This window comes from Macaca nemestrina, chromosome 12 (assembly GCF_043159975.1).
Source record: "Macaca nemestrina isolate mMacNem1 chromosome 12, mMacNem.hap1, whole genome shotgun sequence".
NCBI lineage: Eukaryota > Metazoa > Chordata > Mammalia > Primates > Cercopithecidae > Macaca > Macaca nemestrina.
The window spans coordinates 88,485,724-88,508,969 of record NC_092136.1 but is presented as its reverse complement, the minus strand read 5'-3'; the positions used below and the strand labels follow the sequence as shown (position 1 = coordinate 88,508,969).

Genomic DNA, 23,246 nt, shown 5'->3' with positions numbered 1-23,246 from the left:
TGAAAGAAAACATTACTCCTTAGAGTCATGGCTAATTTCAGGCCTGGAGCATTGTAGGTACAAGATGCTGTAGAATAATTTACTTACCAGAGAGAGTGTGTGTTTTAAAAAAAATGTGTATATGAAATGGAGACATAAGAACAAGCTTGAAGGTATACCATGGGCAAATTCTGGAACCACTGGCATACAAAGATAATTAAGAACATCAATGAGTTATATACCATTAAACAATGGAAAGCCTTTACTCCATACCATTATTAGATAGGTAGACAGATAAATAAATAGAAAGAATGGAGGATTCTTGCTAATAGTAGAATCCTGAATATTGGCTAATAAATTTAAAAGAAGTGCTGAAGCTGAAAAATCATACATTTGTAGCCATCAATGGATGGCAACTGTAGGAGAAATTGTGATAACAGGTGGTTTATTTACATAGTCTTAAAATGTCTCCATGTAGACAGTTTATTAAACAGGGGAAAGAAGTAATTATGCAGTGGGAAAATTGAACCACATCTGGAGTAGGCAATCAAAATTAACATCTCCAACGTGAGACAGATAGTCATGTGCCTCCAGATGTGACAGCATCTCAGAAAGATGCATAATGACCTATGTAGAATTTTGGTTAAAAGTGCATTATCTGGATCTAGTCATGAGGAAATATTAGATGCACTCAAAATGAAGAACATTCCATTAAAAAATGAGGAGGAAGAGGAGGAACTATATCCTCTAGAGCTGTCAATCACATAAAGACACATATGTACAGACTATGGAAATATTTCAGACTAAAGAACCATGAAAACTAAATGCTATGTGACCCTAGACTGGATTCTATTTTGGAGAAGAAAAATACTGAAAAGGATATTATTGTATCTATTTTTAAAAACTGAAATATATACAGTAGATTTGATACAAGCATTGTATCTATAGAGTTTACTGAAGTTGAAAACTGTTCTGTGGCTATATGAGTCTATCCCTATCCTTAGGAAATACACACTAACATATTCAGGGGTAAAGAGTTAGTCTATGCAATTTACCCTCAAAATGGTTCAGACTGGGAGAGAGAGAGAGAATCAGGATAAAATGTAAGTTTGGGTAAAATATATATTCATGGTTTTTGTATTGCTTTTATTTTCACAATTCTGTAAGCTTAAAATTATTGCTGAATACAAATTTAAGGAAAAATAATTTTAAAATGTGTACCTACTAAAGAAAAGTTTTTCTTGGCAGCTCAGCTTAATGGTTTCTCACATTTTGCCTCATGACATGGACTTCATGCAACAGGCATAGATAAGGTAAGTGGTGGGTTAGATAAAATTTGAAGGATTCTAACTATTATTTATGTATTCGGTTATCAGATACTTATTGAACACCTACTGTGTGCCAGACAATATGCTATGTTGCGTCTTTTCTCACACACTTTGCCTACTAAAGTGTGTAAAATAAGAATAAATTATGGGAAAAAATAATTTACAAACATAAATTATTTGTAGTAGCAAATTATTTGCAGTAAATTTGCTGTTCCCTCCTTACCTGTGTGTATTAGACTCTCACTTGAAAACCACTGGCTGAGTTGACACATCTTGAGTCACTTTTTTTCTTTGACTTGAGACCCTAGACGACTGATGTTCCCCTGCCTTATTTCTGTGACCAACCCATGCTTTGTAATAATAAAATATATGCTTCTGTCACTCATGGCTGAAAACTTTGCCTGAAGAAACAGAAAAATACTCCAATTTCCTTAAAGATGTAGCTTCATTTTGCAACATCATTAATATCAGCTTTCTGAGTACTATTGTTAATCCCTAAAGAGTCCAGTGGGTCACCCAATCCTCCCAGATTGTGACTTTGAAATTGCGTACTTTAGATTCGTTAAATAGGCTCTGAAATTCCCTGGTACTATGTCTTGCCTTCTTGTATCAAAAGACCAAACTGGTATTGTCCACTTCAAAGAAACTCTCAACCCACTGTTGATCATCAGAGTGCAAAGGAAAGAACTTGGACTTTGGTACGTGATAAAGCTGGGTGCAGATTATCTCTGCCGCTTATTCAATGAGAAGCAATAACCAAAAGATGAATATCTCTGATAATGTTTCCTCCCTTAAAAGTGGGAATAATAAATGCAATCTTCCTTAGAGGATGGTTATAAGAAATTGAGTGAGATAATGCCATACAAAGTGTTTGACATGGTGCTTTAGATATGGTTATTACTTTTAAAAGTTAATCATGAATATTACTGTAGAAGAATAAACCTAATTTCTGTTTACATAGCTGGAAAACAGAATTCATCTTTAGGATGAGACTCTCGTTGCTTAAATTGATTCTGGATGTAAGACCCTGAGACTATGGTTTTGAGTAAAACAAGGAAATGAACGAAACAGTAAAACCGCTCTGCACAGTACAATAACAAAAGTTAGGGTGTAAAACAATGACAAAAAGGAAAAAAAAAAGAACAAGTTAAGGAGAAAGGATTACAAAAGAGAGGAAAGTTTTTCTATGTGGTAAGGTGTTACAGGTCTTTAAGGAGGTGAGATGTCTAGTGTTAAATTTTGAGTTGTCTGCCTTGCCACAAGTCAGTGCCTATGTCTTCCCCAAACTCCTCTTAAATTTGTGACTTGAATGTTTGTAATTTTGTTTTCCTAATGGAAATTTATGTGAATGGAATGGGTTTCATGACTGGGTCAGCTATGAGCAGAGAAGAATGAACAGATGTTGAATGCAAAATGCAAGCAAGATGAAAGCATTTGTAGGAGAAATATTTAGGAGTTAGAAAAGATCATGAGATGTAATCTCTGATGAAGAACAGAAAACTTAAGGAATAATGATATGGAGGCTTGACCTATGTGCTGTGTCCTTATTACAGTTAAATGAATGAACTTACCTCAAAGAACACAACTGCCTAGAATATTTTAAACAGGAGAAAACTAAAACACTAAAATGTAGGAAAATACTATCAGTCCATAGACTTATATCTGAAATTCTACAATACAAAATTGTTCTGGAAATGTAATTACTTTTTCTCTTTTAATGGAAAAAACTGACATCACTCACCATTAGGTTGCCTATTGCCTGTATTTATTCATAAGATGAATATATTCATATATTTCACTAAAGCGGCTGCTGCTGCTGCTGCTTCTGCTTCTGCTTCTTCTTCTTTCCTCATAGACTCTCTCATTTTGTTACTGAGGCTGGAATGCAGTGGTACAGTCATAGCTCACTGCAGCCTGAAACTCCTGAGTTCAAGTCATCAACCTGTCACAGCCTCCCAAGTAAACTGGGATTACAGGCATGAGCCACCATGCCTGACTCCTGAAGCTAAGATGTTGAATTATAACGTGCTGACCAGTGTTGGCTAGGGTCATTGTCAATATAAGTATAGACAACACATATTCTTGGTCAACTCAGAAAATTCTGAATTCTCAAACATCTCCTCAGACTTTGGATAAGAGACTGTAAATACAAATTCAGAAAAAAAATTAAAAGTGAAAAGAAAGAGATTACCTTCCAGTGTATTTCTAAAGCTGAAATTGGCAGTTTTATCCATGGAACCAGATTCATACTGGGTCAAACTCAGGCAAAATTCTACGTCAGCTGAAGAGGGGAGCCTTGGGGTTCTGGATTTGTCATGGTTTCCAGGATTGCGCCGTAAAGGTCCCTCGGGCATTCCATTGCATAAAGACTGATGGCTGTTGTACTCCTCCAATCGGCTACAGATAATCTGTACAAAACACCCTCATGTTAAACAAATTGTCACCACCTGAGTCAGTAGAAGAAGGGTAGAAATGTTGGAATTTCTAATTACCATTGTTAGATTTCTCCTTAGGAGATTACCACAATTATGTGTCTTTAATGACAGGGATATGTTCTGAGAAATCCATCATTAGGTGACTTTGTCATTGTGTGAACATCATAGTCACCGTACTTGCACAAACCTAGATTGTATAGCCTACTAAACATCTTGGCTGTATGGTAAAACCTACTGCTCCTGGGCTACAAACCTGTCCAGCACATTGCTGTACTGAACACTATAGGCAACTGTAAGATAATGGCAAGTATTTGTACATCTAAACCTATCTAAACATACAAAAGGTACAGTAAAAATACAGTATAAAAATTATTTTTAAATGGCATACTTGTACATACAGGACACTTACCATAAATGGACCTTGCAGGAGTAGAAGTCGCTTTGGGTAAGTCAGTAAGGGAATAATGAGTGAATATAAAGGCCTAAGATACTACTTTACGCTACTGTAGATTTTATAAACACTATATATATAGGCTACATTAAATTTATAAAAATATTTTTCTTTTTCAATAATAAATTAAACTTAACTTCCTGTAACTTTTTTACTTAATTTTTTAAAACTTTTGGGGTCTTTTGATCATAGCACTTAGCTTAAAACACAAACACATTGTCCAACTGTAGGAAATATTTATATCTTTAGTCTATAAGCTTTATGTTATTTAATTTTTTACTTATAAACATAATTGGAATTTTGTTAAAAACTAAGACACAAGCATATATACTATCGTAGGCCTACACAGAGTCAAGATTGTCTATATCATTGTCTTCCACCTCCACATCTTGTCCCACTGGAAAATCTTCAGGGACAATAGCACACTTGGAGCTGTCATCTCTGTGATAACAATGGCGTTTTCTGGAACACCTCCTGGAGATCCTGCCTGAGGCTGTTTCACAGTTAACTTACTTTTTTATAAGTGGAAGAATCACATTCAAAAATAATGATAAAAATATAGAATAGTAAATACATAAACCAGTAACATAGTTGTTTATTATCATTATCAAGTATTATGTAATGTACATAATGGTATGTACTAGACTTTTATACAACTGGGATTTCAGTAGTTGTTTACACCAGCATCACCACGAAGACATGAGTAATGCATTGTGTATAACATTATGACTGCTATGATGTCGTGACAGGAATTTTTCAGCTCCATTTATAGTAGTGTGGGACCACTGTCATATATGTGGTCCATCCTTGACAGAAATTCCATCTTGCGGCATATGACTACATTTTAAAATGTTGAAGGAATTAGCTTTTTAAGGTTGCAGAATGAGCCATGAAAGTTAAAACCTAGAACAGGATTCTAGTATTGCATCTACCACTTAAGAAACTGATTTAACTGTCTAGACATCATCTATCAAATGAAGATAACAACAACTAATTCACATAGTTATAGAAAATAAAATATTAATTACCTATGATATATTAAGCACTGTGCCAAGTGCTGAGGCTAGGGTTGGTAACAATAGAGATAGTCATCTCTCTATACATAAGGCCCATAGCACATGGCATGACCAACAGAAAACACTCAAACAGTAGCTTTAAAAACATTAATCAATATTATATTTAGAATGTCAAGGACTAGAACTACTTTCACTTTGTGCTTTTTTGTTCATAAAATGTCCTATTATTGTCTCTTTTTTTTGATGTGCAGTACAATACTCATGGTTGATTGTTTTTTAAAAACTAGAAATTTCTCTGAACTTTAGCTAGAACCGAGGTGATTTTCATTGCAGAAATACCATCTTAAAAATAAGAATTTCCCACCTTTTTATAAGCAAAACTTTTTAAGAAAACATGGTGCATGCATTGCCTTATTTAAATCACAAAGCAATACTTTCCACCTCACAAGTAAGGAAAATGAGACTCAGGTTAAGTGGCATTTTCCAGGTTATATGGCAAATAAATGGCAGTGTTGTGACTGCAACCCAAGTTTTCCAACTTCATCTGTAGTGTATTTTGTGCTTTTACAACTAGTCTAGCAGAGCTCAACATTAAACATTTTTTAAAAGTAGGTTCTAGGTTAAAATAAAATAGAGAGTTCTAGTCCTACATCTCGGTTGTGGTTGACAACAGGATGTTGTTCTTTGTTGATTTCCCTAAATCTTGATCGAATTTTTGTAAATAAACTGTCTTAATATAACTTGATTTGAGTATCTATTTTCTGCTGAGAACCTGTCTGATGCAAACATTATTTCCTGCTGATCTTTCCCTTTCCCTCTCTTCTATATCTTCATTGGTCTCTTTGCACTTCCCAGAACTAACCAATCACTCTTATGCAACATGTTCCTGTATTGGTTATTTTTTCTAGGTAGACCGTTTTCTCCTGATACCTGCTTGGGTTATTCATATCCTCATTATCTTAATGAGATCTACACTAAACATCTATTTAACATCATATTCAGCCTTACTCACCCACTTTAGCAGTGTAGTAGAGCTGGTTAGCACTAGCAAAATTCAATGTGTGTAACCCTTCTCAGTATTGGAATGTTCAGCAATATCCCATCATTAGATGGAAATCTACCATTGTCAGTATTTACACCACAACAATTGGAAAATCAGAATCGTATCTCCCTACCTTCCCACTCCCCATTGAGAACAAGTTATTAAACATTTACTGTACACCACTAATTTCTGCTTTATCTGTGCACTTAGCAACTTCTAACATACTATATAATCAAAAGAACTCCTCTCATAGAATAATTGATTTATTGTTGCTGCATTTCAAACCAAAGTTTTAAAATGTCTATGTGTCAGGCATTATACCAGATCACAAGAATACATATTGAACAGGATAAACACAGTTTTTATTTTTATAGAGTTTACAGTCTAATAGGTATGGTTATAAAGATTAAATGTCTATACCATATTGCCTTATTCATTGATTTAAAATGCTTTTTAATAAGTATTAGCATTTTAACTATTGAGTACTTTATGTAACATACCTTCTAGTGGAGTAGGTCTAGAAAGTGTGTGTGAGACAGTAAAACAATATATATATAACTTATATGTTTAACTCCTTCAAATTTTTAAAATAATAAAATATTATATATATCATTTTACTGTCTCACCACACACACTTTCTAGACCTACTCCACTAGAAGGTAAGTTACATAAAATACTCAAATTGCTAATATTTTTGTAAATGAATTTTTAAATCAATGAATAAGGCAATATGGTATACATATTTAATCTTTATAAACATACCTGTTAGACGATAAACTCTACCAAAATAAAAACTGTATCCTGTTCACTATGTATTATTGTGTTATGGTATGGTGCCTGACAGAAAGACATTTTAAGACTTTGGTTTGAAATTCAATAACAATAAATCAATTATTGTATGAGAGGAGTTATCTTGATATTTCCATCTCATCAATGAGAAATCAGGCTTATAGAAGTTAAGTGACTTCATCAAACATATATAGTTTATAAAATCGGGGGAGTTAATATTTGAATATAGACTGTGTGATTAAAAACTCAAATCTTAACAACTATCTTAAATGAAACTTCCATTTCCTGGCTATTCCTTCCCACATAAAGGCACTCTAGTCATCTTCCTCTGTCATCTCTTGACCAATGAATTTGTTATGAACCTTCAAAGACTCCATATTATAAAATCCAATTATCCCTGCAGGTCCTAATGTTAAAATAGCACTGGGCACAGTTGACCACTTTCACTTTCACAAAACACATTCCTCTGTCTTCCTCTATCTATTGATTTCTATGATCACATCCCCTTTGATTTTTGCCTTTCTCTCTTGCTGTTACTACTTGGTGTGTCCTACTAGCTCTTCCTCGTCTATTTTACCTGTAAATATTGTGCTCTAGGCAGGACTGGCTATGCAATTTGCAGCACCAGGTAAATGTTGAGACCTTGGTTGTGGGTAGAGAAATCAATATTTACTTTCTCAATCTATAGGGAATAGGTGGCCCACAGTCTCAGTCTACAGTGAATAGGTGACTCCTTAGGGTTTGAAACCTCCATGCTAAGACTTGTTTGAGTAGGTGGGTAGATTAGTTCAGGCTGCCATAAGAAAATACTACAGACTGGGTGGCTTAAAGAGCAGACATTTCTTTTCTCAAAGTTCATGAGTTTGGAAGTCCAAGATCAAGCTGTCTGGTGAGGTCTCTCTTACGTCTTGCAGAGGAAACCTTTTCTCCATCTTCAGAAGGCCGTTTATGTATACATAAAGAAAGAGACAGCTCTGTCTTTTTCCTCTTCTTATGAGGACACCAGTACTATTGGATTAGGACCTCTCTGTTATGACCTCACTTAACTTTAATTACTTCCTTAAAGCCCTACCTCCAAATACAGTCACATTGGGAATTAGGGATTCAACACACACGTCTTTGGGAGATGCAATTCAGTCCATGATGCTGGGTGAGAGGCCCATATATAATCACCTGTGCACCATGCTAAGGCGCAGCCAGTCTAAGTAGAGAAGGCCTCCATTTTACCCTGAACCAACAAATCATGGGACCAACACCCAACTTCACACCTCTTCTTGCTTGCACCAAGGAACCCACCAGGGTTGGAGAGTGATGTGGAATGTTGACCTCTTTCCTCCCACCAGTGGCCTTGGACAGAGGGTGAGGAAGTAGAAACTAGATGGGGCTGGTGGATGGGTTAGTGGTAGCCGAGACTCATCCCAGGAAAACAAAGAACAAAGGGTCTGCAGGACACATATGAACCAAGCATATGCTCCATTGTCCCTATAACTTCACTTATAAAGCACAAACTCAAAGATTAATAAGAATTTCAACATCAAGACCACAGATCATTAAACCTCAAATGTGGAGTCTGCTTCTGAGCATGGAGCATCATGTGATGGCACTGTTTTTATATTGTCAATTCTACCTCCAAAACATCTCAAGTCAGGCAACCATTCTCCACATGCTGACATCCTGTGTGATCCTGCTGCTAAAGTCAGATGGTCTACTCTTCTCTGACACTGCTTGTTCTCCATTCTATGACTCTGACTGTGGCTAAGCATGCCCACTTTTTGCCATGCATCTAATATCCTACCCATTCTTTAAGGCCAAGGCAAATAATTAGTAAAAAAAAAAACCAGGCATTGTTGACTCTTACTCAAAAAGGAACTCAAAAGGGACTGACTCTGAATGTAAAAAAAATTCAAGAATCCTTCACCAAATTATTTTTCTTATAGTTTCGTTTATATGTAGGCAGAATAATAAACTATGATAAAAATGTATGACTATATAAGCCAAAAAGAGCTCTTAAGAAAAACATAAATTTTACTTTTTCTTAGTGTTACATAAATTAATGCATCACTTAAATTCATTGATACCTTACATTTAATAAAATAGAGTAATTAGGTAGCGAGAGAGAAATTCAAAGCAAAAGATGAAATTTAGGAGAGTCCACCCTGCCATCACTGACTGTCCACAACAGGTGCATGCTTCTGTGGGAGGCTTGGGACCACTAGGGAGATAACATTGTTCTTTACCCAACTTATACTTATTCATTTTCGTCTCTAATATACAATGATTATTATATCCCTTATAAAAATGCATCCTTCATGAAGACACATTTATTTTTACATTGTTGTTTATTTCTTTACCCTCAGAATCTAGTTCAGTTTCCAGGACTCTGTAGATGTGCAATAAGTATTTGTTGGATGAATGAACAGAGTCAATGAATGAGCCAAAGAATCTCCTACAAAAAGTATATGTTGAGTGCTCATTTTTCTCAGTCATGTTGTTGGTACCACCTCTACCATAGAATATATTTCTAGAACTTATTTTTGTAAACATATGTTGAGTCCCTACTCTGTCCTAGGCCATAAGGGAGCTATCTCTGTGAACACTAAAAATTGAAATTCTCACAACTACCCTGTGGATTTTTATGATTTTATCTCCATTTTCATGATGAGGATACTAAGCCAGACTGTGAAAGACTACAAAAGGCTAATGGGGTATAAAGTCCCATGTTATGATTTATAATTTTGTGAACAGTAGGTGAGGCACATAGAATAGTAATTTAAAATGTCTTACTGGTCAACTGTTTGCATCACATTTGAAAATAATCAAGACTATTTTATTAGTCCCCTATCCCACTGAATTTACTATCTATAAGCATGTATAAACAAATTTAGTCATCTCAAGTAGAATTGAATGGGCAGTCCCCCACCATAGATGGCTGCTACTGTGTTAGATAAGAAATGCTTAGAGAAGTTACTCTTAATTTTTGGTCACTAAGATCTAACTTATGAATTATGCATTGTGTGGTGGAGAAAAAATTGGGATCCATAATGCAGGTAGATGTGACTTCAATTCTGGCTAATTTTCTTACTAGTCATGGGGCAATGAACATGTTTTTTAGGCTTGTTAAATCTCAATTTTTTAAAACTGTACTATAACATGATATATGAAAAGAAACTATTCAACAAATAATTTCTGGCTCAACTAATGCCAGTTTCTAGTTTTCCTTGTACTTTACAACATTCCTAAATCCTTTCATCTGTATGTAATTGAGAACTGGAACTGTTGAGTGACTTGTCTTAGGGACATATGATGTTTGGAGTCAAAACCAAAGTACTAAAACACAAGCTTCCTGATTCCAAAGCAATACCCACTACATTTATTATGATGTGTTAATAGTTTGGGAATGGTTGAATAAAACTAACCTAACTTTTACATTGAATGTAGTATGTTGGATGCTTTTATAATTTTGATTAACTAGACACTACAAGTATATAGACTAAATCATTTTTATTCCTCTTTGAGTAATCTCAGGATATTTTCAAACGATCCTGCTGCCTTAAAGACTCCTACAGCCGACTCAGTTAAATTAGAGAGGCTTGAATGAAACTATTTTTGCTGAAATGCCAACTGCCAAGTGACTAAGTGTTCAGATGACTGGAGGTATTACTAACGAGGAGGAAATCTACCCTGTTTCCAGAAATAATTTGAAAAACTCCAAACCTTAGTCTTTACACTGCATACAGGAAAGGAGGCAGGCTAGGAGAAATTGTTAGCATTGTGCTTATGATCATGAAGATTCTAGTCAGAAAGACCTGGTTTCCAATACTGACCCCATTAGTTACATGGCCTGGGGCAAGTTACTTAAGCTTTCTGAGTATTAAGTTTTTTCATCTGTAAATGGGAATTATGCCTTTCTATCAATGATCAAATAATCTAACATGTATAAAGCACTTAGCAGAGTGCCAGGTGTAAAGTGTTTGATAATGACAGCTATTATAATTATTTTTGAAAACAAGACCATTGGGCAGGTCACCAAATTGTTTTTAACTTTGGGTGTATCACACTGTTTGAATATTCATTATTATAATATCTAACTTTGATATATCATTTAAAAATATATTATTTCCACACATGAAACTCAATATGTCAGATCCTAACAAGCCATATAAATACATTTTATTGAATCCCTTCACAGTAATGCTTTAACCTATATTCTAATTTTAGGGACAAAAATTGTCTCAGAATAATTAAGTAACTTGCTTAGGGTCTTGTAGCTAAGTAAGTATGGAAATTCACTCAAATTCATGCTGACGTGACTGAAAAGACTATACTCTTCGTACTACGTTGTTCTGTATTCCATTCCATTTAATCCTCCTATTAACACACACATAAAATAAGTATAGATGGTAATTCTACCTCATTTTTTTTCTCTTGGGAATAAAAAAAGGTCAAATATTTTAAATAACTGGTCCAATGTCATCGACCAAATGGCAGGGGTAGAATTTGAACCTGGATGTTCTGATGATGACTGTGTTCTTTTTCTATTTCAACACAAGTGATTTATAACATATATAACATACGCTGAGGGAGGAGATCAAGTGTTCCAAGTCAAAGCAAAAAAGGGGAGATACAAGAAAGAGATATATTAATGAGGAAGGTGAACCTAAATATTGTTTTCTTAAATTTAAAGAAATAACATAAACTGCCAGCTATTAAAAGCTTTTGGGAGCAAAGATTTTGTTATAGCATTAAAGGTTTATCTGGGGCAAAAAATGCAAACCATATGACATTCCACAAAATGTTTTTCATAAAGGAAAAAGAGAAGCTGTTATTTCACTGAGCTGTTGTCATGGTTACCTAAAACCCATGACTCTCTGCTGAAATGTGACTTTTTTTCTTCCAACTGTTTGCTTCCATGTGATGTGCTTTTCACCTGATGAGTGAATTCCCTGGTCACAATTCGCTCATGTCTATCAGCTAGGAAATGTTTTTCGTCTTTGTTTCAGTTCATCATGACACCTATTCCTGATACCCCTTTTATTTTTATGGCTAGCTTATCTGTTGGTTGCATAACATTAGATCTAATTATGTTGAGCACGGGTAGTTTGTACTTAAATGTTAAGCAACCCTCCACCTCCAAATATAATGAACTATTTTAATTGATGACAAACATGGCCTCTACTTTAAAAGCTTTGGTCATTAAACAAATAAATGAGCAAACAAACAACAGACATGAATTAGGAACACAATATTTCCAAATAAATTAGTTACCTGATTTTTAACATATTTAATAGAAAACTCTGACCAATAAATGTTAATTTCATTTAATTCACACTCAGCTATTGCTTCATCTTCTTTCTTGTATTCTTACTTTGCATGCACACACACACATACATATGGAACTACCAGAGAGAACTACACAAAATATCTTATACCCAAATTTAAGTAAGTGGCTACTGTTGACATTGTTGTATCCTAGGTATTGGGAATCCAATGCTGTAAAAAACTGCAGCGAACGGTCCTAGAAATCTACCCATGCAGAGTTTAATATTTGATCTATGCTAGCACTGGAGCTAACATTTCTTTGATGTTAAATTTTGTTAAATTCAGCATGTATTTATAAAGCCTGTTACATGTATATATTATAGTCCTGTGTTCTGTGGATACAAAAATATTTAGAAATGATCTCTACCTTGGAGGAGCTGACAGGCTGGTAGATACAGACAGGCTTGAAAACCATTGCATGTAATGAAAAGTTACAAGTGCTATGATATAAATCTGTATAAAGTACAATGATAGCACAAAGGGGAGAGGGTCAGCTCTACTAGAGTAACAGAGGTGGATCAGTAAAAGTCTCAGAATATTTTCATTATGATATAAATTAAAAGGATTACATCACTGTGTCTGCCTATGTTGTCTCGGGCAGGAGAATTTTAAGGGAGTCAAAGTGTTTACATGTCAAATTATACATCTAGAAATTAGCGAGTTACTTGAACCCTTCTGAACCTAAATGGATCCTTATAAATAAGAAATAACACTGTTGACTTAAAAAGCACTGCAGTCAGAGCCGCTCGGTTTTAGTCCTCAGATGTGTGACTTTGGACAATCATCCTACCATTTTAGACTTTTCTATAGTTTTTTAATAAAATGCAGACGCTACCCTAAATACCATTGAAGATCTCTCAGCTCAAAGTTAATAAATGCTATCAAATCTCTAAAATCTCAATTTTGGGGTCAAGTAAAATGATGTCTGAAACCAATAAAAAAAAAGAGGGCTTTATGTGAAAGGTGAATCAGCATAGCTAATTTGGAAGGTCTTAATTAACTCAATCTAGAAAGTTTTTGATCTCATCTCACACAAAATAGTCTAGTTCTTAATTTAAGCATTCAATTTGGTCAAAGGCATTCAAATTAATGGTGTGTTTATTACAGAACCTGCATTTTTGTAAAACGAAAGTAAAGAGATACCAAAACAATCTCCATATTCATTAACTCAATGATTCTCAGTGCTGGCTGCACATTAGAATCACAAAATGAGGGTTTAAAAATGCAAACACTTGAAGGCCCGGCATGATGGCTCAGGCCTGTAATCTCAGCACTTTGGGAGTCTGAGGCGGCAGATCACTTGAGGTCAAGAGTTAAAGACCAGCCAGGCCAACAGGGTGAAACCCCATCTCTACTAAAAGTACACAAAATTAGCTGAGCCTGGCGGTGGATCCCTGTAGTCCCAGCTACTAGGGAGACTGAGGCAGAAGAATCACTTGAACCTGGGAAGTGGAGGTTGCAGCGTGCGGGGATCGCGCCACTGCCAAAACAAAAACAAAAAAAAACAAAACAAACACATCCGGACGCTTTTACACTTTTACAACCTCACGGAAGACCACCTGAATCTGAATTTCTGGCAAGAAATTAGGTGCGTAAAAATCTTGCAACAGTTTTTATTTTTTATTTTTAATGGTTTTTTGGAAGCTTCCTAGGTGATTTTGACATTGAAAACTCTGAATTAAATCAATGTAAGCAATCAATCTTAACTTTTATAAGGACTTTGTAACCAGAGAGGCTGTGTGAAGGAGTGGAAACAGCCAATGTGAGTGGGGTTTGACTGTCACCTCTGCCACTAATAATCTCTTGACACTACTAAAACACAGTAGGTGAGCAGCAAATGTTCATTCATTTCACCTTTCTTAAACTGTGATTTCCTTGTTTCTCTTCAATCATCTTCCTTCCACTCTGTTTTCTAATTTTATTTTTGAAACCTGTTTCTACACAGAAATTTAATCATAGAACAAGGGTGAAGTTGATAATTGTAGCAATTTCAGTTCAGGGCTTACCCACTTGACACTTTTTTTTTTCTAGAAAGTATTAAAATTGAACACATTCATGAAAAGAAAACGGAAAAAGTTCTACTTGACAATAAGTAATTAGGAAAACAATACGCATATAGCCGTGGATATCATCTCGTATTACACATCTCATGTAATTAAAAATCAATGTGTATCTATTAAGCTCTCCTGTGGATGTTGCAGCTTATTTTAGTAATTTAGACAGTCCTCCAACCTTTCTGGGTCAAGCTAAGCCACATAGTTAAACAAAGCATAACAACTGACTGAAAATCCCATGTCCAATCCTGGCAGTTTTTTTAAACAGGAACACAGGATATGAGAGCTAGATGAGAGTTTGCACATTATAGATTAAGGTAGGAGGTCTGAAAGCTCATTGAAATAGATTTTTTTTCCGAGCACATTTTTCTAGCCTTTCCTGCATAAAACCCATTACGTTTGGTAAATAGCTGACTAATAACACCAAAAATTATACAGTGGCCATTTTTTAAATGAACTTCAATAGACTTCATTGGGATGGGGTACAAACTTGGTTCGGTGGAGAATGCGATCTACATTTCAAAACTGCAGATTTTGAGAAATTGAGTGCAAGATTCTTCTCATCCCATTCACATATTGGGCTTAATTTCATAGAGCATTGCTAGTCAAAAATGCTGTATTAGAAAGTTTTGGAAGACAGAAGAGCTTTCCTTTAACATATGGTTTTAAATGATAAATAATTAAACACATATTTCTTTGGTTACCATTTGCCCCTAATTCAAAATGAAAAATTCAGAATAGATGAAATAGGAATTCAATTCCAAATAGTAATCCTTCATATTTTATCTAAAGTTTTCAAGGACTGAGAAAGAAAGCTAACTTCTAATGCAGCCTAAAGAAAAAGTGAGAAATGAACCAGATCCTTTAGCTAAAGATATCACAGCAGTTACATCCTTGGAAATAGGATACAGTGGTCATATAGCCAGATTATTAGAGAATAAATGTTTTTTTTTTTGCTTCTTATTAGCTGTATGATCTTATGCAAGTTACCTGATACCTTTATAACCTCTAAAATAGGGAAAGATTGATAAGAGCATGAAATGAACGAATGCACAAAAACATTTGCCACAGGGTTTACACATGCTAGATGTTCAATGAATATTAGCCATCTTCATTATTTACCTGTTTAAGCCTCGGGATCTTCATACTTTCAAAAATGAAGATCTAATCCAATAATTATTTCCCAAACATTCCTGATTAAAAGAATCAACATAGACACTTAGTAAATTGTGCCTTCTCAGGACTATCTCCTGAAGATTCTGACCAATGAGTCTGGGATAGGGCCAGGAATTTGCATTTTTAATTTGTACACCATATGAATCCTGTTGTAATAATTTTATTTTTCAGAAACATTAGTGTATATCATTTTTTTAATCATCCAAATATGCATTCATTCATTTATTCAATTCACAAAATACATAATGTGCTATTGCCATTTCTAAAGGCACCATACTATGTTCTGGGAAATACAATAATGAATCAAGTACTCTGTTCATTGCAGTTTAGAAACCTAGTAGAAGTCGTTACACAAATAATTACAGAAATATCTAAAGTGTGCTATAAAGGAAAAATACAAGGTACACTGAGAGTTCTTAACATGGCATCGTTTCTATTCTTGATGGGGGCTTCAGTGGGGTGTTCAGAAGAGAAGTTTATATCCTGCCTGAAGAAGTGATTGTTAAGGATCCTCCCTGCTCTGACATCATACATCCAGCACATCTTACCTGCCAAGAGGAGAAGAATGATGCTGGGCTGAGTAGGTTAGGATTTGCGGGGTGCTGACCTCCCATGTACTCATCTGTGCAAATGTCACACTTTTCTGCATCCCGCCAGTCCCAATATGGAATAGTGAAGTTTTCATCTCCTGTCAGCTTCTGGATTTCTTGTTCCCACCGCAACAAGAAGAGTCTATGCCAAGGCAGAAAAGCTGGTGCTTCATGGGCAAAATCAATGTCTCTCCAGATTTCAGATCCCCCAAGCAGTGTATCCATTGACACATAATAATGGATCCAGACAAAGAGGTCATAAATGTTGATATCACTAAACATGGGTGTTGACCCATTTTTCATTTGGCCGTAGGTCCCTATGGGGATGACATAGTCTGAGCTGATGGTATGCTTTGCTAAAGTGAGGTAGGCAAAAAATTTGTCCTTCTCTGGGGCACTCAAATCAAAGATGTTTCTTCTCACCAAGAGTCGTCTGTCTGTGCAGTTTGGTCCCCAAAAGCCAAACTTGCAGTTTCCACAGTCGAATCCCGTGAAGTTGCCAGAGCACTGGCAGGTCCTATTATAAAAGATGGAAGGCCACGACTCCCGGTCATCCACCCCTGTGAAGGGAAATTGAGGCCCAAGTGGTGCATTGGACAGAAGGATATTCTGACAGGAACCTCTGCCTGAAAGTTGGCCACAGGGACTCCCGTCCCCACTCCATGGTGGGCAGCATTCCTTTTCCATCAGGTTCTTAGAGGAGACACAGGCTCGAGGGAAATGGCCAGCGGAGGTCTGGAAACTCCACAGCAGGCAGTACAAAACAGCCAGGATCATTCTTCCTCTAGTCCTCACAAGGTCTGCTGAAACTGGCTAATTGGAGTCACAGACTTCTCTTTCCAGCTACTCCTACAGTGATTATCACATGTCTTGGCTGAGACCTATATAATACCACTCCCACCTCCAGCATCAAACACTTTTAGTCTTTATCTTAAGCTTTCATCCTCTGAAAAGCACATGACTGACTTTTCTTTGGAATTGGCTCATATCCCACCAGTGGGATAGGTCTATGTTAAAGTGAAAAACTCTATTCACCATTAATAGTTTAATTCTTATGGTTAGAATATTAACAATAAGATTAATAATAATAATGCCTGACCTAAGCAAACCCAGTTAATAGACTACAAAATTAATGATGATTTGAACTTGCAGATGAGAGGTAGTGTCAGGAATAGAGCTTCTCTTATTAACAAAGTTTAGGAAGTATTAAAGATTATGGGTTTTAGCTAGTTATTTCTCAGAGACCGTAAACAGGCTACAATATTTGAAGAACTCCATATGCAGAGAGAGATTGTCTTCAGAGTCCAGAGATAATTCCTTATATGTTATTGAATTTCAGTTCATTTATTGTATACAAAGGATCAGAAAAAAATCTTATACTTTTACCTGATAATCCTGATGCATTTTCTGACAACTCCTAAGGATAGCTCACTTTGATAGCTGGTTGATTTGCTTCATTGTGGGGATATCCCACGGCAAAGAGCGCGCGCTCTCTCTCTCTGCTTCTCTCTCTCTGCATCTCTCTCTCTCTGCATCTCTCTCTCTCTCTCCAATGCTGTAGACATGTTGTTTTTCCTATAAATTCTAGAAATTAAGAATTTATTTGAAAATGTTTTTGCAATGTGTTTTGTGAAAGAAATTCTCAATTAGTGAGTGAATGAAAAAGGAGAAATATATTTCTTCGCAAATATTTTTTGGTCATCTCAATTATTTCAAAAGTTCCTTCTCTGTGTATAGTGAGCTAGGGAAACTGAAATTCATGGCTAAAAAATATAATTTAACTATGTTAGTTTTCAAATGAGTAGTATAGATAATAAGTAAATCAAACTTTTAATGGAAGAGATGTATTTGTGGGCTGATACTAGAAAGAATTGCATAATTTTGGATAATATGCAAGTGTTATCAAGGCAGTGCCCTTGATTAATACCTCAAGGAGTGGGCATAAGTTGGACAGACAATTCAGAATAGATACAACACCTGAGACAGGGGAAACGTGTAGAGATGGGAACTGTGTTTCATCAGTCGAGTTGGAGCATTACACTCAGATAGGCCTCCACACATTATAGAAAATTAAACCTGGGGCCAATACATGGAGGGGCTTAAAGACTTAGTGGTTTGAACTAAAGTGAGCCCTTTTGTGAGCTGAAGAGTGACAAAATGAGAGTAGTCAAATCAAAGTTGCCTCTCTGAAGCTTCCTTCTTTGTCCTCCTCCAAACTTAAAGCTGGGTGGTCCACTGAAATTAATGAAAAAGGAAAAGAGGAGATCATTAGTGTTTGGGTCCTTAGCTGAAGCATTCTAGGAAAAGCTGTCACTATTTTGATGATGCCAGAGTGTCAGACTGTTCTGCTTTTTTCTCTTTTTGCTGGAGTTTTCCTCATTATTTAAAGAAAAAAAAAAAAAAGAAAAAAGTCACAGCTCCTCCAAACAACTTTTTTGAGACAGAGCAGGCTTTGCAGGTACATGGAGCAGTGTGTGGGTGAAGAGGAAGAGAAGTTTCCATGGAAATACTGCCTCTGGCTGGGATCAGGAAGTCATCACATGATCTCCACAAGGAGGCTTAATCTTTTCTCTCTTTCTTTCAGAGCCACAAAGAGATTAACACAAGACTTCTTGTCCCTGGGGAGCCTTGGTTCTGCATTACTTGTAACCACATGTGGCATTTCATAATTCTTTTCTATATACTCGCAGACAGAATTCAACTTCTCATGTTCAATTTAATTAAGAATTTTGCCTTACACTTGCCCCACTATCAGGCTTCCAGTGAAATAACTTAGAAAGTCTTCATCATGCTCTTTAAGGGCTTTTGTGTCTGCTGTCCTGTCTATTTTTCATAATCTGTAGAGCCTGCTTAGAGGAATTACTAAAATGTACTTTGTCCTGTTAATTTCCTTTACAGGGTTGATGTTCTTAAATAGACTTCTTTATTTGTCCCCAGTATAGGCCACTGTCTCCTCTGGCCTACATGTGTTGTAGTCTTCAGTCTTATTGCCAATCTTGGGTTCCTAAATATTAAATTCCATTTAGAGTGCTTTCTTCCTGACTCTAGATGTGCCTTCTTTAGATATCTTCAGGTTGTAGGATTTGAAAGGGTCCTATCCTATTTGGGGAGATTATTGTATGACTTGACATGAAATTAGTGCAATGCCCTATAAAGTAGAATTAGGGGTTCAGTAAATACTCTTCAAGTATTTACTGAGCACCAACTATCAGACATGGGGAGAGATGGGAATGCTATGGTAAGCACAACAAAAATCTCTATCACCATGAAGGATATTGTCTCTTAAAATACTATTTTAATTTTAGTAATTTGAAATAATATTTTAACTACATGTACTTTAAATAACTTTTTTTCTGGATTAAATTACTTTTTAAGTTGCTATAAGAGAAAATTAGAAATTAGGGAACAGACAGAAGGACCTTTCTAGTCTCACGAGAGAAGGGATAGTCAGGGATAATTTTATGGGAAAAGTGACATTTCAAGTGACACTTGAGGGATCAGTAGAAGTCTGTTTGATGAAGGGGAGAAAAGCAGGAGTGTGAGCTTTCCAGGTAGAGAGAATAGCATGTTCAAAGTCTCCGAAGTGGAAGTAGGTTGGTATATTCAAGGGATTTAAGGACAGTTAAGGTGGCTGCAACCCCCAAAATGGTAGAGGTGTGATATAAGTATGAAGGTGCATGTATTGACCAGCTCATAGTCCATAAAGGCTTTGCAGCAAAATTTTGGATAATCATACATGAATTTAAAACTTGTCACTCAAGCTACTGAGGTGAGAACAGATGTGGGGTAGGGAGCTAGACTAAATGTAGAAATAACTGTTAGGAGATTATTGATATAAACCAGGCAAAAATGACATTGCTTAGACTAGAGTAATGATCTCTGAGATGGACATAAGTTAATGAATTTGAGAGATATGTAGGTGATAAATTCAAGAGCAGTAAGAAGCAAAGGGAAAGAAGATTTAGGGCTATATGCTAGGATTTTGGCTTGTGCCATTAACTAAAATAAGAAACAACAGAGGATAAATGTTTGTGGGAATTGAATATGGGCTCAATTTTAGATATGTTGAGTTTGAGTATAAACTAGCCACAATCACTGGTCCTCTTTTTCTGGTATTTGTATAGATTATTCACCCACTCACTGGTGTTAACCTGGTCGATCTTCCTCTTTTTCCTCACTCAGATCACTGGTATTTGCTCTTCTATTTGGTAGTAGTTTGAATCCATTTTCTGTCTTTGTTTCTCAGTCCTCCTTTCAATTACAATAGTAGCTACCATTTATTAAATACAACTAATATAATTATCTCAGTATCAAGAGCTACCATTTAAAGAAACAAATTTACTATGGAAATAAATATGCTGAAATCAGTAAAAAAATAATATAACAAACTAGAATTTACTTACCTCCAAGTTTCAACATCCAGTATTTTTCTGCTTGTTTTGTTTCTATTAGTTTAAAAATTCTGGAATATTTTAAAACAAAACTCAGATAACATATTCTACCTCTAATTTAGGTATATATAGCTAACAAGAACATAAAAACAAAACCATGTATCTGATGCATAAAATACATCTCAAACAAAAAGAGAACAATAATTCTTTAATATCTGGTTTCAAATTTGTGGTTAATTTAATTATCTCAAAAGTATTTTTGTCAAGATTCAAACAGGTATATACCTTGCATTTTGGTTGATCTAATTTATCAGTTTCTATTAATCTGTAAGTGTCCTTTTTTAAAAAAAATGCAATTTATTTTTAGAGCAAACTGAGTTTTTGCCCTACAGAATTTCTCACATTTCAGGGTTAACATTTCAGGGTTAAATTTCTCTCTATGCTTATTATCCTGTATTTTCTATCATTTTATACATTACCAATAATAATATCTTGCATTTTGTACAATTGGAATTAGATCTAGAGATTTTATTATATACAGGTTGAATTTTGTTATTGCTTTTGTTAACAATTACTTCACAGGCATTGTTATGTACTACCTACTTTGATTTACTAGAGAACATATTATCTGGTTTTCTCAGTATTTGTTTTTAAAATTGATCAGCAGCTTGAAGTGAGGTCAGACTGTCCTTTCAATTACATAATTCTTTAACAAATTTTTATATGGTTTTATTTTCACTGATAATTATATCCTACGTTTGGTATTTTATTAAAGCTTGCAAGAAAGGTTATTTTTTTTTGTAAAGAATAACTTTCCTCATTAACTATTTTGTTACCCTGTACAAGAAAAGTGGAATAAATGTTTGATTCTTGTCCTTCATTTTTCAATTTTCAGAATAACAATGTGGCTCCCTAACAACCTCTAAACGTGATATATTTTTAACTATCGTGAAGACTTCTAAAGTTTTATGTATTTAGTACCTTTCTTTTGGGAGAGAAATTGTTGCATCTTTGTTCAATATTTTGCTAATAAGTGGATATTAGTCAGCCTACATTGTGATTTGTTGGTCAATGATCATCATGATTATGTTTGTGTGTGCATATGTGGAGTTCAAGAAAAAATATGTAGCCATCAACTCTTTATATTTGAAATTTAGACTCATTTGTTTGTTCAATAGATATTGAACATCTATTATTCCTAAGATCTTATAGTAAATACCTAGGGCATAAACAAATTGTATAAGTCACCAACCTTTAATTTGATGTTACGAAGTCAGAATCTCTGATGTAATATCCAAGGTCTGCCCGTTGTTAGTCTCAGGCCCCATGACAAGAGAAAAGGGGGAAGAGAATTAGCATATATTTAAGATTTGTTCAGTAATTTCACTTATCACAACCTGAGTGTGCTCAACTCTACCACATGGGGCTATTTGGAGTTTTAAATAATTTAATAGATATTAAATATTCAATATAAGGTCTGACACATATTAAGCACTTAATAAATGTTCACCATTTTCATTAAAGACCATAAATTTGGTGCTGTTAGTGTTCATCACTATAATGCTCTCAATACTTCTGGCTATTTTTGGTCTAGAGGGCTAGGGAATAAGTATTTTATTGGATATAATTAAATATCATTGTTTTAAATTGGCCTCTCCTTCTCTCGTTAGCAACCTCAATTGCCTTTTTTTCTCCAATTAAAACCTTGTTCTTTAGGATATTGAACTTCTGCAATAACACTGAGATGTCATACTTCTATAGAATTCAGAAATTAGCACGTTATTTCTCTTAGCAAATAATGTTTTTCTCTTTTATTCCCTTGCATAATTTCTATACATACTGTAAGATACATCTGAGGTGTCATAGCTTCAAGAAAGCATTTTCTGATCTACAGCCCTTCTCTGAGGATAGGCTGGAGGACTATCTTGCATATTCTCATTCTACTCTCAATTCATCTTTGTCATTGCACTCACCACAATGCATATAATCTACCGATGTTTCTCATGCCCTTTCTATATCATGAATCCTTTAAGAGTAAAAATGTGGTTTCACAACAAATGCCTAGAACATTGCATGTTAAATGTATCTTTAGTAGATGGAGAATGGATGGATGAATGAATTAACAATTCAATCTCTTCTTTTGTTTTCTTTATTTTATAAAATATATGTTCTAAAATATTTCAAACATGCAGAAAAATATAAACAATGAGCACTAATGAATTCATTACTTATTTAATACATTTTAAAATTTTAGAGTAATGGATGCACTTTTAAGATCACATAGTATCATTTCGGACACATGAAAAACAGAGCTAGAGGAGGAAGGGTAAAAGTATGAATGAGACTCGCCCTTATTTTGAATGAAGTGTCATGCAAGGCAGAACCCATCCATCCATTCAGCATAGAGCAGAGAAGGTGAGAAGGCCCAATATGAGAAGAGACTCACAAAACAGAATTAGGGACGCATTATACCAGAACCTTGGTAGAAGTCTAGCTAGAAGGAGGAGACTAGTGTTTATCTAGGATTTATTCAACTATCATTTTCATTCAACATTATTTATTGAATGTCTACTTTGAGATAGGCATTTTGCATACATTTTTTTCTGATTAAATCTTCAAAACAAGAGTGTGAGGTGCATATTGTATCCCTTTATAGCTAAATAACCTGATGTTTAT

General features: G+C 35.1%; 1 protein-coding gene across 1 annotated transcript in view; it reads right to left on the bottom strand.

Moving 5' to 3' along the window:
- LOC105468895 (tyrosinase) overlaps positions 1–22,524 on the bottom strand; it is a 124,635-nt gene extending 102,111 nt beyond the window's left edge. The window contains exons 1-4 of the mRNA XM_024788822.2: positions 21,823–22,524; positions 17,566–17,763; positions 16,138–17,028; positions 3,499–3,715 (exon numbers count right to left, since the gene is read on the bottom strand). Coding sequence (XP_024644590.1) covers positions 3,499–3,715; positions 16,138–16,956 — 1,036 coding nt within the window. The 5' untranslated portion in view covers positions 16,957–17,028; positions 17,566–17,763; positions 21,823–22,524. The remainder of the gene's footprint in view (positions 1–3,498; positions 3,716–16,137; positions 17,029–17,565; positions 17,764–21,822) is intronic.
- Between the last annotated feature and the right edge of the window lie 722 nt (positions 22,525–23,246).